The sequence below is a fragment of the Mangifera indica genome, chromosome 2 (assembly GCF_011075055.1).
Source record: "Mangifera indica cultivar Alphonso chromosome 2, CATAS_Mindica_2.1, whole genome shotgun sequence".
Lineage (NCBI taxonomy): Eukaryota > Viridiplantae > Streptophyta > Magnoliopsida > Sapindales > Anacardiaceae > Mangifera > Mangifera indica.
Genome location: NC_058138.1, coordinates 20795740 through 20810861, shown reverse-complemented (window position 1 = coordinate 20810861; position 15122 = coordinate 20795740). Strand labels below are relative to the sequence as shown.

At 35.7% G+C, this 15122-nt stretch overlaps 3 protein-coding genes and 1 non-coding gene across 5 annotated transcripts; all 4 read left to right on the top strand.

The window, feature by feature from the left end:
* The first annotated feature begins 169 nt into the window (after window positions 1–169).
* TRNAG-GCC lies at window positions 170–240 on the top strand. Its single transcript has one exon. It is a non-coding gene; the product is annotated as a tRNA-Gly (tRNA).
* Window positions 241–255: 15 nt separating this feature from the next.
* On the top strand, window positions 256–4181 carry LOC123207943 (probable aldo-keto reductase 1). Of its 2 annotated transcripts, XM_044625439.1 has the most exons (8): window positions 256–407; window positions 692–859; window positions 1245–1448; window positions 1585–1757; window positions 2075–2171; window positions 2582–2735; window positions 3816–4016; window positions 4069–4181. In XM_044625439.1, the coding sequence occupies exons 1-7, from the start codon at window positions 345–347 to the stop codon at window positions 4001–4003; spliced, it is 1047 nt and encodes a 348-aa protein (XP_044481374.1). In that variant the 5' UTR covers window positions 256–344; the 3' UTR covers window positions 4004–4016; window positions 4069–4181. The 2 variants fall into 2 exon arrangements, with proteins under 2 accessions (XP_044481374.1, XP_044481367.1); XM_044625432.1 differs by having other exon boundaries at window positions 3816–4181.
* Window positions 4182–4310: 129 nt separating this feature from the next.
* Window positions 4311–9223, top strand: LOC123207921 (perakine reductase-like). Its single transcript, XM_044625423.1, has 9 exons — window positions 4311–4701; window positions 4842–5169; window positions 5514–5681; window positions 5910–6113; window positions 6272–6444; window positions 6766–6862; window positions 7221–7374; window positions 8260–8441; window positions 8965–9223. Exons 2-9 carry the CDS (start codon window positions 5107–5109, stop codon window positions 8989–8991), a joined length of 1068 nt encoding a protein of 355 aa, XP_044481358.1. The 5' UTR covers window positions 4311–4701; window positions 4842–5106; the 3' UTR covers window positions 8992–9223.
* Window positions 9224–9453: 230 nt separating this feature from the next.
* LOC123207927 (probable aldo-keto reductase 1) lies at window positions 9454–12967 on the top strand. Its single transcript, XM_044625430.1, has 7 exons — window positions 9454–9652; window positions 10020–10187; window positions 10413–10616; window positions 10781–10953; window positions 11249–11345; window positions 11720–11873; window positions 12619–12967. The coding sequence occupies exons 1-7, from the start codon at window positions 9590–9592 to the stop codon at window positions 12804–12806; spliced, it is 1047 nt and encodes a 348-aa protein (XP_044481365.1). The 5' UTR covers window positions 9454–9589; the 3' UTR covers window positions 12807–12967.
* The last annotated feature ends 2155 nt before the right edge of the window (window positions 12968–15122 follow it).

Below are 15122 nucleotides of genomic sequence, written 5' to 3'. Positions count from 1 at the left end.
GCTTCATACATGTTCCTATTGATTAATAAACAGAGATGTAATTATTATAAGCTACAAATTTTTGCCAAAGAGCAGACTAGGGAGAAGAAAACAGGATTACGGAAAATGCGTCCAGAGCAAAGAGTGACGGTTCCAATAGTAAAAATAAGAAAGGCCTTTTAGCACAAAAGCACCAGTGGTCTAGTGGTAGAATAGTACCCTGCCACGGTACAGACCCGGGTTCGATTCCCGGCTGGTGCAAGAATTTTTTTTAATTTTTTTAATCCTTCATTTTCTGGATTTGGATATCGTTCGGTCAGTTGTACACTTGTTCAACCAAAGAGAAGAAAGTTTCGACTTAGAATATGGCCGAAGAGAAAATAAAAATCCCAGTTCCCAGAGTGAAACTGGGCAACCAAGGGCTTGAGGTAATCCTGATTACCTAAAGTTTTCAATTTTAATGATATATTTAGTTTTAGATGGTGAAGCTTTTTTATTTCCCCTTATTCTTATATCATCAACATTTTGAGTGAGTTCTGGTATGGAGATTTGTCGGAAAATGAGCAAGTCTCTTTTCCCATGTATTATGTATTAGTTGATCACACTGTCAATATTATTTCTCAAATGGTACTCTAAGGCTTACATTTATTTTCTTTTTAGTTTTCTTTTTCCGTAATTATCTATATGTAATATAAATTTGTTTGCTTTATAGGTGTCCAAGTTGGGTTATGGATGTATGACCCTGAGTGGAGCCTATAATTCTCCCCTCTCTGAAGAGGAAGGCATTGCAGTGATAAAGGATGTCTTCAATAAGGGTGTCACCTTCCTTGATACGGCTGATGTATATGGACAAGGTGCTAATGAAGTTCTTGTGGGAAAGGTTCATATATTTCTCTCTTTGTCAACATATGAAGTTAGTTGACTTAGCTGTGAAATCTTGGAGAAAACCTTTTGTTTTTGGGATCATGCGTAATACCCACAATTAAATTATTGAATGGAATTTTGGTCCCACTTAATGATATTTTATTAGCAGTATGCAAATTAGTTGCCATGTATAACCTAAACATAGCTACTTATAACCACAATAGCAGTCCAATTATATAATTGGGTCTAGTAGTGCTTCTCTTTGTTCAGTTGCTTTCTATATGTTTCACTGTTGTTAATTAACTGATATACAGCTACCTCTGCACATCATGGAGGATGCTATATGATGGAATTCTTTCTTATAATATTTTGAAGTTAACTTAAAGAAGTTTCAATTTCAGGCCTTGAAGCAGCTGCCTAGAGAAAAAATTCAGCTGGCCACAAAGTCTGGCATTTTAGGACTTGGATCTACTGATGTGAAGGTGAAAGGTACCACAGAATATGTACGATCAGCTTGTGAGAATAGCTTGAAGCGCCTTGGTGTGGAATACATTGATCTGTATTATCAGCATAGAATAGACACATCAATTCCTATAGAGGAAACAGTTAGTGATTGTCTTGCTCTTTGAGCTATTCCTCTAAAATTATGAACTCGAATCATCAATTACAATATTGAAATGCTTTATAAACTTATTGCTTTATGATGATAATTGAGGGTACTTCGTTATTCTTGAATTCTAGATTGGTGAACTTAAGAGGCTGGTTGAAGAGGGAAAAATCAAGTACATAGGACTATCTGAGGCCAGTCCAGACACAATTAGGAGGGCACATGCTGTTCATCCAATCACTGCTGTACAATTGGAATGGTCTCTTTGGACTCGTGATATCGAGGAAGAAGTAGTACCACTTTGTAGGTATGTTCAAATTACAGCAAAAACTATCCATGGTGGTGACTCTTCTTCCAGATACCTTTGAAGAGTGTATAATGACACATATTCATTGCCCATAAAGAAGTTTGCATGTTTGTATATAATATCCGCAAACTTGTGATCTTCTAAATTTTTTTACTCTGTTGGATTCACGTTTAAGGATATCTTCTTTGTATTAATTTGCTGCATAAAAAGATTAAATTGGTTGTTGATATATCTTCCATGCAGTTTTCAAATCACATGTGGTCTAATACATTGCTCAGAAATATGAGGCTTCTGAATTCATGCATTTAATCATGCAGGGAGCTTGGCATTGGAATAGTTCCATACAGTCCTCTGGGTCGGGGGTTTTTTGGTGGCAAAGGAGTTCTGGAAAATTTGCCTGCTGTAAGCTCATTGGTATGTATTTCATCAAATATTCATCCCTGTACTAGTGTTTCATTGGATGATGGTTGTGTGAAAGTTTCTGGAAGCAAACTGTTTCATTTTCGTTCAGTTTAGATGCTCTATATATCCTAGAAGTTGTTAAAATTCTGCTAGAAGTTTCAATTATCTTCAAACCAATAAATGCATCATTACTCCTGAAAATTAATTCCTTTCTCTTAGCAATGAAATCCTATAGTATAATGGTTTTCATTGCAACCTAATGATCATTTTTGTCAATAAGTTGTTGGAAACATTTTTTAATAAATAATTCATTGTTCAAATTATGGACCTAAGCATTCACCAATTTAAATGCGCTCTCTTTTCTCCTTTATGTCTAAGAAATTCATTTGGCTTTAATGACAATTAGGTTTTTGTTTTGTTAGAACACACATCCTCGGTTCAAGGCAGAGAACTTGAACAAGAACAAGAAAATTTATGCTTCCATAGAAAATCTTGCTAAAAAGCATAATTGTACTCCTGCTCAACTAGCTCTGGCATGGGTTCTGGAACAAGGGGATGATGTTGTACCTATTCCGGGTGCGTAGCATTCTTTTAATTATTATATGCCCTGATATTGTTGATACAAGAAAAGTAGGAACCATAGTTAAATATGCTGTCAAGTTCATTTACAATATAATCATAACAATCCATCGTAGAATTCTCTAATTGAAATGAAGAAAATGTGAAAGAAAAAGTCCAGGTCTGTACTGTTACACATTCCAAGTATTATTTATTATTTAACATATTGCTGGATAGTTTTAGCTATAGGGAAAGTCCAGAATGAGTTTGTAGTTGTGTTTCCTTTAAGAAAACATTGGCTTTATGTTTAACCAAAGGGAAGATCCATTAAGAGGTGGTCATTCACCCACAGGCCAGCCACAAGACATCTCTTGTAACAAAATTTTATCTCTTTGAATCACGCCTGAGTACATGGGAGAGGAGTGTATGTAAATTGAATTAAAAATGACTAATTTAGGTTTGCATAGGTGAGCTCATTATTCTAAAGCAATAACTCTATACTTAATTGGCCAAATTACTTTACTGTTGTGGATGGTTCATTCAACAGCTCAGTAATTTCCAATGTCACTAGTCATTGGAGAAGACTTCTTATTATTGGACTCCTGAATAGCCTCCAGATAATGAGATAGCTGGGTTGTTGCTTCACTGGTTTGTAATATCAATTGTTTGGATGTGTAAAGATAAACTTCTATGCAAAACTCCTACATACTTTGGAGTTAGAAACTTACTTTCTTGCTTGTAACTTTGAAGATGTTACATGATACAGTGAAAAGAAATTGGTTTTGCCTTACATATTCGGATGTGGACATTGTTTACTGTAATTGCTGAGTGCAATGCAGGCTTATTTTTGTGTGTGATAGCAGGAATTTCCTACTACGCTTGCTATGAGTAAAACCACCATATATCACTTTATTTTCTAGTAAAGAAAAACACTGATCCTGTGGCTTGCAGCATGCTACTCTTGGTTCCTTCTATTTGGACTTTGTCAGCCTTATTGATTGATTTATTTACATCTTTGATTGTCTTCTTTCAAAGCTGTTCATTAATCAAGAGAAATCTATGTGATTTTTTTGTGATTCATTTGCCTTTGAATTTCAGGGACAACTAAGATTAAGAATCTGGATAACAATATTGGCTCTTTGATGGTGAAACTTACAAAAGAAAATCTGAATGAAATTTCTGAAGCTGTACCCATAGCAGAGGTAGCAGGAGACAGAGCGTTTGATAGCATGAGGAAGGCAACTTGGAAATTCGCAAGCACACCTCCTAGAGCAGGCAAGGTCTGAAACAAAAATATTAATGATGCTACCTTGCTTCTGGATGAAAAATTTGGTTGATAGAAGGCTAATAAATGCCAAATATATGTACATAGTCACTTGGTACCTCACTTTGTTAATTGTTTTGATCATATATTTCTCGGTTGTGGTTTTCAATAAAGTATGAAAAACCCCCAGTTTATCTCCATATCAAACTGTAATGATGCTTGATTTTAAAGAAGAATATGAAGTTTGATAGATTACTGCCTGAATAGAGCAAAAGTTGTCATAAAAGCATCTCAATTGATTTCTCATTGAAGATAAGTACCCTTATTTTGGGTGCAACAAATTTTCTGGCTTGGCTAATCATCGAGTTACAATTTTTGGGTGATACAAGCTGATAGAGTTACAAGTGTTATGGACTATACCTCTGTATTATCTTGCAGGAAGCTGAGCATATATCTCAAGCTTACTTCATCTTCTGTTAACAAGGTGAAACCAATCACCTATAGTTTTTCCATTCAGGAGGAAGTTGGCACTACACACAATAGCGTGATCCTTTCGTAACCTGGCAATGTCACCATTGCTGTGCTTGTGATCACCTCTACATGGGAGGCCTTTGTACTTTCCTAAATCGTTGATTACATCGGAATTCAACATCCAGATTCCAGCATCACTCCAATACAATCATCACTTCTTTTAAACATTTGCTGTTTTGGCCAGTTAAGGTGTTTTCCCTTGTTCATTTAAGCCTACTAATGTTCTTATTTTCCTTAAGCTTTGACATAATATCAAATGGCCGAAAAAGTCTTGAGCCATTTAATCTGTAATAACAACAGTTACACTTTTTTGTCTGTATCATTTTCAGAAACAAGTGGATCTAAATAATAAACTTGAACCTTGAGGTTTGAAAAAATTATCATGATTCTGAATAAAGGTAGCTGTATTCTACACGGCATCCTTAAAACACAAGTCAACTACCAACAAAAGACAAAGAGGTATCTTCTTAGACCATCAAACTGAGCAACTAGCGAACCATTTAATTGCTTCAGGTCAAACTCGTCATCAAGCTTCGTAACGCTCCAAGGAAAAAAAAAAAAAGAGAGAGAAGAACGCTAGCTGCAGCTTAGAAAATGGCAGAAGACAAGAACATCGTCCATATTCCAAAAGTCAAACTGGGCACCCAAGGACTTGAGGTAAAGAACTACACATATCACTTCTTACAAAAGCCATTTCACTTGTGGGATATATTTGAATACTGGTCAAAAAATCAAAATTTGTATTCATCAATAGTTCTGTGAATCCAGAGTTAGTTTCCGCCAATGTGCGAAGAATGAAAGCTTCCCTCTCGATTTTCTCGTTGTAATCAATCCTTTGGGATTGAGTTTTAGATATGGGGTTCAAAAGAGCAATGAGCTCGTATGATATGTTTAAGTGGCATTATTGGAAGATATGTGATTAAATGCTGTGTAATTAGAATGAAGTTTAGCCATTGCAGCCCATTCCATGTCAAAATGTGCTTGGTTTGTTTGCCTTACAGGTCTCAAAGTTAGGCTTTGGATGTGCGGGCCTGACCCGCTTGTATAATGCTCCACCCTTAGAAGAGGATGGCATTTCATTAATAAAGGAGGCCTTCAATAAGGGGATCACCTTCTTTGATACAGCTGATGTATATGGAGCCCATTCTAATGAAGTTATGATCGGCAAGGTTCGATTTCTTTCCTTGTGAATTTATTGAAGTAGTCATTTATAATGGCTTATGATTTTCAGATATTTTGCTCCTGCTGATTAATCTATTAAAAGGTAGAATCTCAGAGAATTAATTTTGCTATGGTGCATTATTTATGTTTCATTGGAAGGAGCTGATTGAAGATACTCTTAAGATGAAATTCTTTGTTTCCTTTCTGGAAGTTAGTGAAACGGGTTCAATTTTCAGGCCTTGAAGCAGTTGCCAAGAGAAAAAATTCAGCTAGCCACGAAGTGCGGCATTGCAGGAGTGACACCTACTGGTATGATTGTGAAAGGAACCCCCGAGTATGTGCGTTCGTGTTGTGAGGCTAGTCTGAAGCGCCTTGGTGTGGGATACATTGATCTGTATTATCAACACAGAATAGACACAACAATTCCTATAGAGGAAACTGTGAGTGATATCTGTCATCTTGCGGCTATACATCATCAATCTTGAACCTCTGTCATCAATTACAATATTGAAATTATTTGAAAACTTATTATCCCATTGCAGTGATGGTGGCATCTAATTGACACAATGTGTCTACTTCTGTTTTTCCTTGATCATAGATTGGTGAGCTCAAGAAGCTGGTGGAAGAGGGAAAAATCAAGTACATTGGCTTGTCTGAGGCCAGCCCAGACACAATTAGAAGGGCCCATGCAGTTCATCCCATCGCAGCTTTACAGATGGAATATTCACTTTGGACTCGTGATATTGAGGAAGAGATAATTCCACTTTGCAGGTTTGTTGAAATTGCTTTGCAACCATACTCATTAGTATCTCTTCTCTTAAAAACCTGAGAAGGGTGTCTGATAACATATTGATGCATTCCTATTTAGAAATTTGTGTTTTTTTAACCTAATGTTTGGAAACATGAGAGTTTCCTAAATCTTTTGCTCGAGTAAATATGCTATGGAAAGTTTTCTTCTTTGTATTAATTTTCTACAGAAAAGGTATAGTTTTTGTTGATGAGTCTTCAGTGGGACTGTCGGTAAACCATGTATATCCTAATATGTTGTTATAGAAATATGCCGCTCAAGTCTTGATGAATTTAAGCATGTAGGGAGCTTGGTATTGGAATTGTCCCATACAGTCCTCTTGGTTGTGGGTTTTTTGGTGGCAGAGCTGTTGTTGAAAGCTTACCTGCAAATAGCTATTTGGTATGTATTTCATAATATTTATCCTGTGGATTTGTTTCTGAGGAAAATGGCTGCATGCTCAGGAAAGAAGACTACTTCAGCTTAAATGTGTTATACATATCCTAAATAAAAGTTTTGAAGTTTTCCCATGTAGTTGCTATTAGCTTCAAAATTATAAGTGTGTCATCACTCCTGAAAATTAATTCTATTCTCCTTCTAATAAAATTCTCTGTAATAGTCAAAGAGTTTTTGTTGAAACCAAAAGAACCTCTTTGACGATATTTAGAACCATCTTCAAAATTATTAGCAAATCAAAAGTTATCCCTTTTTTCTCTGAAAATTATTTGACTTAATGACAATTGATTGTTTGCTTCATAAGGCCTCACATCCTCGGTACAAGGGAGAGAACTTGGAAAAGAACAAAAACATATATACTCGCATAGAAAACCTTTCTGAAAAGCATAAATGCACTCCTGCTCAACTAGCTCTGGCATGGGTCTTGGAACAAGGAGATGATGTTGTTCCTATTCCTGGTGAGTCTTTTTTCCTTTTTATTACTATCTGTGGACAGCAAATATAGGAAAACCACTTTACATATGTTGTTAATGCTCTATTACAATGCAATGTTGCCAATCCAGTGTAGTTTTTCAAAACCACTGATTGAAACAATGTTGGGAAAAATTGGTCAAGATTTTCACTGTCATTCATTTTAAAAATAATATTTATAATTCCTTAAAATGCTACTCCGATTGGAATATCCATATGGAGTTTATGGCTGTGATCCCTTGATGAATTCATTGGCCGTATGTTTAGCCGAAGGGAAGATCCATTAAAAGCTGGCCATACAGAGCTTGATGGTACAAGCTACGTTAAGATGAATATAGTTTTGCCTTCCAAATCGTAGTTGTCGGCATTATTTTACTATAACTTCTAGGTGCAATACCGTGCTTGATGGGCAAATACTTGTTTCTGGTCCCCCATTTCATGCCATTTACCTGTCAGGACTCGGGCTTAAAAACTTATAGTAGACCATATACTTCAAAAGCTGAGTTCTTTTAGTTGGTGCTGAATCCTTGTCTTGCTGAATTTAATTTTGAAATCAGAAAATCCTACTAGGTTATAAGTTTATGCTCAATTTCAGATTCACAAAATCCATACTTTTTCTTATTTTCATCATTTTTTTGGGTGTTCTATAGTATAAATTTCCTGCTACCATACTGCTATTAGTAAAACCTCCATGAATCACTTGATTTCTAGAAAGGATAAAACTATTATGGGATAGCATGTTATTTAACGTTTCTTGAGACTCAGGAGTTTATCGGGCTTTAATACAATTGGTTGTCTTCATCATTAGTTGTTTACTGATCAAGAGAATTTCATCTGAATGTTGTTGTTTTGCTTTATAAATTGAATTTCAGGGACAACTAAGACAAAGAACCTGGAAAACAACATTGGCTCTTTTCTGGTGAAACTTACGAAAGAGGATCTAAAAGAAATTTCAGATGCTGTACCCATAGACGAGGTTGCAGGTGACAGAGTTTCTGAAAACATGAAGAGTACAACATGGATATACGCAAACACACCTCCGAAGGCAAGCAAGGTCTGAAGTTAAAACAGTTATTGATGCAACCATATCTTTCTTTTGGATGTAATTTTTCATGAATAAGAGGGGAAAATGAAAACAATTTTGGTTTTAACTTGTTTTATTAATGTTTTGGGCATCTGTTCTTCCATATAATCATTTTCAATAAAGAATGAAAGCCCTAGATTCATTTTGAGGGTAAAATTGAGTGAAACTTAATTTATTGACTTCTGGCTCTAGGCACAAGATAGCTTGATCCTTACATTTGGGAATCTCTTCCTCTGGCAATGTCACCATCACTGTTCGATTAAGTCCCTCTGCTGAAGGCATCACTTGTATAAGAATAATGATATGCATATTTATTTTTTAGTATACACATAATGAATCATCATATGATGGAGTGTTATTGTATTTTTCATTCGAAATTATTTAATTATTTAATAATAAAAATAAGTATATACTTATTTATATACTCAAAATTAGATACGTATAATTTTATTACTAGTATTAAGCCTTCGGCTTCCGCATTCCCACTTTGCAGGATACATGCACAGGCTTCAACCGCTAACACAGCTGAGTTCAGGACCATACATCGTAAATGGCGTGCATACTTACCTCCCTCCTGTGATTCAAGCCAAAGTAAGGCTGACCAAAGGTCTTCTACCTTAAGTCCTGACTCGTGGCAATGCACCAACTCTGCCGTGCGTCCAAAGTAGCCGCATTCCATTCCAAACGCAAAAGAAAGACCGATTATTTGATACAATCTTCACGTCTTTTAAACATTAGCTGTTCTGGGCAGTGGTGTTTTTCCTTGTTCATTTAAGCCTAATAATGTTCTTATATTCCCTGAGCTTTGACATAATATCAAATGACCAAAAAAGTCTTGAGCCATATAATCAGAGAAAACATAAGTTAGAACTTAGGGGTGTCAATTTGGTTTCAGAAACAAGTGGGTCTAAAGGGAAAACCTCGAACCTTAGAGGTTTGAATGAATCGCCCCAACTACCACCGAAGGACCCAAAGAGACCTTTCTCACACCTACCAGCTTCACCTTCTCACACCATCAAACTTACCAATTAGCAAACCATTTTATTACTTCAGGTCGAACTTGTCATCAACTTCGAAGCGTTCAAAAACAGAGAAGAAAGGTAGCTGCAGCTTAGAAGATGGCAGAAGACAAAACTAGCGTCCAAATTCCAAAAGTCAAACTGGGCACCCAAGGACTTGAGGTAAAGAACTACACATATCACTTCTTTCAAAAACCATTTCACTTGTGGGATATATTTGAATACTGGTTAAGAAATGAAGTTTCTTATTCATCAATAGTTCTGTGAATCCAGTGTTATTTTCAGCGAATGTGCAAAGAATGAAAGTTTTCCCTCTCGATTTTCTCTTTGCAATCAATCGATTGGGATTCAGTTTTGATATGGAGTTTTAAAGAGCTATGAGCTCCTATAATATTGTTTATTGATATCTGCAGGCTGATTTAAGTGGCATCATTGGAAGTGATGTGATTAAATGTTGTGTAATTAGAACAAAGTGTAGCCATTTCAGCCCATTCCATGTCACAATGTGCTTGGTTTGTTTGCCTTACAGGTCTCAAAGTTAGGCTTTGGATGTATGGGCCTGACTGGCATTTACAATGCTCCACTCTCAGAAGAGGATGGCATTTCAATAATAAAGGAGGCCTTCAATAAGGGGATCACCTTCTTTGATACAGCTGATGTATATGGAGCCCATTCTAACGAAGTTATGGTTGGCAAGGTTCAATTTCTTTCCTTGCGAATTTATTGACGATGTCATTTGTAATAGCTTCTTTCAGATATTTTTGCTCCTACTGGTTAATATATTAAAAAAGTAGAATCTCAGAGAAATAATTTTGCTATGGTGCATTTTATATGTTTCACTGGAAGGAACCGATTGAAGATACTCTTAAGATGAAATTCTTTTTCTCTTTCTGGATGTTAGTGAAAAAGGTTCAATTTTCAGGCCTTGAAGCAGTTGCCAAGAGAAAAAATTCAGCTAGCCACAAAGTGCGGCATTGCAGGAATGACACCTGCTGGCATGATTGTGAAAGGCACCCCTGAGTATGTGCGTTCATGTTGTGAGGCTAGTCTGAAGCGCCTTGGTGTGGAATACATTGATCTGTATTATCAACACAGAATAGACACAACAATTCCTATAGAGGAAACTGTGAGTGATATTTGTCATCTTTCAGCTATACCTCATCAATCTTGAACCTTTGTTATTAATTACAATATTGAAATTATTTGAAACCTTATTATTCCGTTTCAATGATGGTGGCATCTAATTGGAAGAATGCGTTACAATCTACTTCTCTTTTTCCTTGATCATAGATTGGTGAGCTTAAGAAGCTGGTGGAGGAGGGAAAAATCAAGTACATTGGCTTATCTGAGGCCAGCCCAGACACAATTAGAAGGGCCCATGCAGTTCATCCCATCACAGCTTTACAGATGGAATATTCACTTTGGACTCGTGATATTGAGGAAGAGATAATTCCACTTTGCAGGTTCGTTTCAATTGCTTTGTAACCATCCTCGGTAGTATCTCTTCTTTTAAAAACCTTAGAATGGTGTAACATATTGGTCCGTTCCCATTTAGAAATTTGTGTTTTTTTGTTTAATTTTTGAAAACATGAGAAGTAAATATGCTGTATAAAGTTTCTTCTTTGTATTAATTTTTTACAGCAAAAGGTTTAGTTTGGTGGCTGACAAGCCTTAAGTGGGGCTGGCTGTAAATCATGCATATTCTAATATGTTGTTTAGAAATATGAGGCTCAAGTCTTGATGAATTTAAGAATGCAGGGAGCTTGGCATTGGAATTGTCCCATACAGTCCTCTTGGTCGTGGGTTTTTTGGTGGCAGAGCTGTTGTTGAAAGCTTACCTGCAAATAGCTTATTGGTATGTTTTTCATCAATATTTATCCTCTGGATTTGTTTCATTGGAAAATGCCTGCATGAAAATTCTCAGGAAACAACGCTACTTCAGCTTCACCTAGATTAAATGTTCTACATATCCTAAATAAAAGTTTTGAAAAGTTTCCAAGTAGCTGCTATTAGCTTCAAAATTATAGGTGTGTCATCAATCATGTAAATTAATTTTTTTCTCCTCAGAATAAAGTTCCCTATAATGGAAAAAGAGTTTTCATTGAAAACAAAAGAATCCTTTATGAATATTTAGAACCATATTTAAAATTATTAGCAAATCAAAAGTTATCCCTTTTTCCTCAGAAAAAATTATTTGAGTTGATGACTATTAGTTGTTTGCTTCCTAAGGCCTCACATCCTAGGTACAAGGGAGATAACTTGGAAAAGAACAAGAACATTTATTCTCGCATAGAAAACCTTTCTGAAAAGCATAAATGCACTCCTGCTCAACTAGCTCTGGGATGGGTCTTGGAACAAGGAGATAATGTTGTTCCTATTCCTGGTGAGTAGCTTTTTTTCTAATGAGTATCTGTGGACAGTAAATATAGGAAAACCACTGTAAATATGTTGTGAAGGTTCTATTACAATGAAATGTTGCCAATCCAGTGTAGATTTTCGAAGCCACTAATAGAAAAAATGTATGGGAAAAATTGTTCCAGGTTTTCGCTGTTATTCATTTTAGAACTATCTATAATTCCTTAAAATGCTACTCCAATTAAAAAGTCCATATGGAGTATGTAGTTGTGGTACATGGAAGAATTCATTGACCATATGTTTAGCCGAAGGAAAGATCCAGTAAAAGCTGGCCATACACTCATATGCCAACTACAGGACATCTCATGTAACAGAACTTTTATCTCTCTTTGAAGTGTTCCTCAGGACATACAAGAGGACCATATGTAAATTTCATTGAATATGACAAAATCTGATTGGCATAGGGAAATTCATTATGCTAAACCCCCCGCCTTTGGACATGATAGTGCATGCAACAGCTCTGCGATTTTTGATTTCATTTATCGGTTGAGAGAACTCCCACTTTTTGCACTTCTGCTTAGCCTTTTGATAATTACAATGTTGGATTAGTGCTTCATTAGGTTGTAATATCAATCACAGTTTCTTTCAAATTAGGAGTTTGTCAGCCTTTGATACAACTAGTTTTGTCTTCAATAGTCTTCATTATTAGTTGCTTTCTGATTAAGAGAATATCATCTGAATGTTGCTGATTTGCGTTTTAAATTGAATTTCAGGGACAACTAAGATTAAGAACCTGGAAAACAACATTGGCTCTTTTCTGGTAAAACTTACAAAAGAGGATCTAAAAGAAATTTCAGATGCTGTACCCATAGACGAGGTTGCAGGTGACCGAGTTTATGAAAGCATGGAGAGCGCATCATGGATATATGCAAATACACCTCCGAAGGCAAGCACGGTCTGAAGTTAAAACATTTATTGATGCAACTTATCTTTCTTTTGGATGTGATATTTGATGAATAAAAGGGTCACTGTTCTTGTTTTATTAATGTTTTGGACAACTTTTCTTCCATTTAATCATTTTCAATAAAGAATGAAAACCAGAGATTCATTTTGAGGCTACAATTGAGTGAAGCTTAATTTATTTATATTGCGGAAGGTTGAAACTAACCTTCTCTTTGTTTTCACACGCTGAAAGCAAATAGTCTTATAGATTTCCACAAAAGAGGACTTCTGGCTCTAGGCACAAGATAGCTTGATCCTTACATAACTTGGAAATCTCTTCCTCTGGCAATGTCACCATCACTGTTTGTGCAAATCCTTCTGCCGAAGGCATCACTAGTATCAACCCTTCACCTTCCACATTCCCCACATGACAGGATACATGCACAGGCTTCCCACTGTCAAATATCTGTAAGCACATCACAGATTGATCTTCAACAATCATGTGTTCCATGCTAACACAGGTGAGTTCAGGGCCATACATAGAAAATGGCACCGCATACTTACCTCCTTCCTTTGTGATTTGGCTGCCAAGTAATTGGTAGTTTTGGTTTTAGTGTTTGTAGGCGGAGGTTTTGGTGTAGGTGGGCGGAAGGTGGGCAGATAGGCAATGGGTTGACGGCAGTTGGCCTCCGACCATGCTTTTGAGAGGAGGACAAGGCTGGTTGGGTCTGCATGCATATGGGTGCAGCTTAGTCCAATGGCTAAACCTCCTTCAAAATCATTAATCTGCAAATTGATTGTAAACTCATGTTAATAGAAAAAATAGTTGTTTGAAAAGATGACAATGCCTAAATATTTTTCACCATGTTAATATTAATTTTAGATTAATAGCTTAAAAAATAAAATTAAAACAGTGATTGACAATTTAGCCAAGTGTGTTCTCGTCCATATCATACCTTAAGACAACTAACTCCAACTAAATCTCATCTATCTTGGTATGGTTAATTCATAGTATAGGTAATTCATAATCACACCCTTAATTATACAATTCTAACTTGCATTAGAATTATCCAATATGGTTTGAATCACTTAAAGATGAGGTTATTGAGTTAGATTTGGTCAGATCACACCATCTCAAGTGTGATTTTGACCAAATTGCACCATCTTATGTGTGATATTTGAATAACCGTATTTCAACAACTTAAATAACGTCAGATAAGATTTTTTAAAATGAAAATAGAGATGTAAGTGATAAATTTCAAAATTTATGGAAAAAAAATTTTTTGATTGTTTTGGGAGGTGCATTTATACTATTTTTGGTCATTAACATGAATACAAGAAACTTAACGATGTGTGGATAGAGAGAACTAATTATTTAAAGTTTAAAGGCATAAAATGTCATTAAAACAAATTTTTAATGGGAAAAGTCAAGAGTTCACAAACGATATAGTAGTTCTAGAAAAGTCAAGATTTCATAAATATGACAGAGGTTCGAACTCAAATCTTCTCTAGAAAAGTTTTAATATTTTACGAGTTTTACTAACCCTTGGAATCATCAGTCAAATAAACTTATGTTGCAACAATACAAATACATGAATTTATATGCAGTGAATATTTTTAAGAGCAATGTTATATATACCAAGTTATCAAGTTTTTCTTTATGTTAAATAAAATTGACTTCTATCGTAGTCTGTTATGATTCATCATGGATGATGAGATTGATCTTTAATCACAAACTAATATATAATTAGATGTACCAAACTTACGTGTGTATTGAATTGGATTAAAGAGACATTTTATAAGATACACTTTCATGACGGTTCCAATAATATAGAGGTAACCCAAATTGTCTTTTCCTGTTGGCCGATCACTCAACAACTTTTAGTTGTTACACCTGGGATGTGTCAATATGTAACTCGACTATAGATTCTATGAGACAAACCATAGAAAATTAAGTACGAAAATGTTTGCTTTATTAATTCATGTTTGCATGCCTACTATTATGTGGTTCTTGTTGCTCGCTGGTGAAGTCAACGAAAGTCGTCGCCATCCCCTGGTTCTTTCTAAGTTGGCTTCCAACGTGAAATTAAACGAGTATTGGGTGGAATAAAAAGGACAACGGTAGCTATCACGAACAGCTGGTTCATATTCTTTTTCATCTGCTTTTTCCATCGTCTCTTTTGGTCCATTCATCCTGTCGCTATGAAGCAGCCAGGTACTTTCTCAGGCTGACAACTTTGGCCAATATCTTGTATAATGGTAACCCAAATCCTCTTATATGTTATCCGAATTTAGGAAACGCGGATTCAAAATATGAATTTTTAAGAAGACTTGA

What these genes read in the sequence shown, in the direction of transcription:
- LOC123207943 (XM_044625439.1), top strand. Translation starts at nt 345, where the DNA reads ATGGCCGAAGAGAAAATAAAAATCCCAGTTCCCAGAGTGAAACTGGGC. An exon ending in CAATTCCTATAGAGGAAACA is followed by an intron (nt 1,449 to 1,584) that starts GTTAGTGATTGT and finishes CTTGAATTCTAG; the next exon opens with ATTGGTGAACTTAAGAGGCT. An exon ending in TGATGTTGTACCTATTCCGG is followed by an intron (nt 2,736 to 3,815) that starts GTGCGTAGCATT and finishes TTTGAATTTCAG; the next exon opens with GGACAACTAAGATTAAGAAT.
- LOC123207921 (XM_044625423.1), top strand. Translation starts at nt 5,107, where the DNA reads ATGGCAGAAGACAAGAACATCGTCCATATTCCAAAAGTCAAACTGGGC. An exon ending in TGGGCACCCAAGGACTTGAG is followed by an intron (nt 5,170 to 5,513) that starts GTAAAGAACTAC and finishes TTTGCCTTACAG; the next exon opens with GTCTCAAAGTTAGGCTTTGG. An exon ending in GAGATAATTCCACTTTGCAG is followed by an intron (nt 6,445 to 6,765) that starts GTTTGTTGAAAT and finishes TTAAGCATGTAG; the next exon opens with GGAGCTTGGTATTGGAATTG.
- LOC123207927 (XM_044625430.1), top strand. Translation starts at nt 9,590, where the DNA reads ATGGCAGAAGACAAAACTAGCGTCCAAATTCCAAAAGTCAAACTGGGC. An exon ending in CAATTCCTATAGAGGAAACT is followed by an intron (nt 10,617 to 10,780) that starts GTGAGTGATATT and finishes CCTTGATCATAG; the next exon opens with ATTGGTGAGCTTAAGAAGCT. An exon ending in GAGATAATTCCACTTTGCAG is followed by an intron (nt 10,954 to 11,248) that starts GTTCGTTTCAAT and finishes TTAAGAATGCAG; the next exon opens with GGAGCTTGGCATTGGAATTG.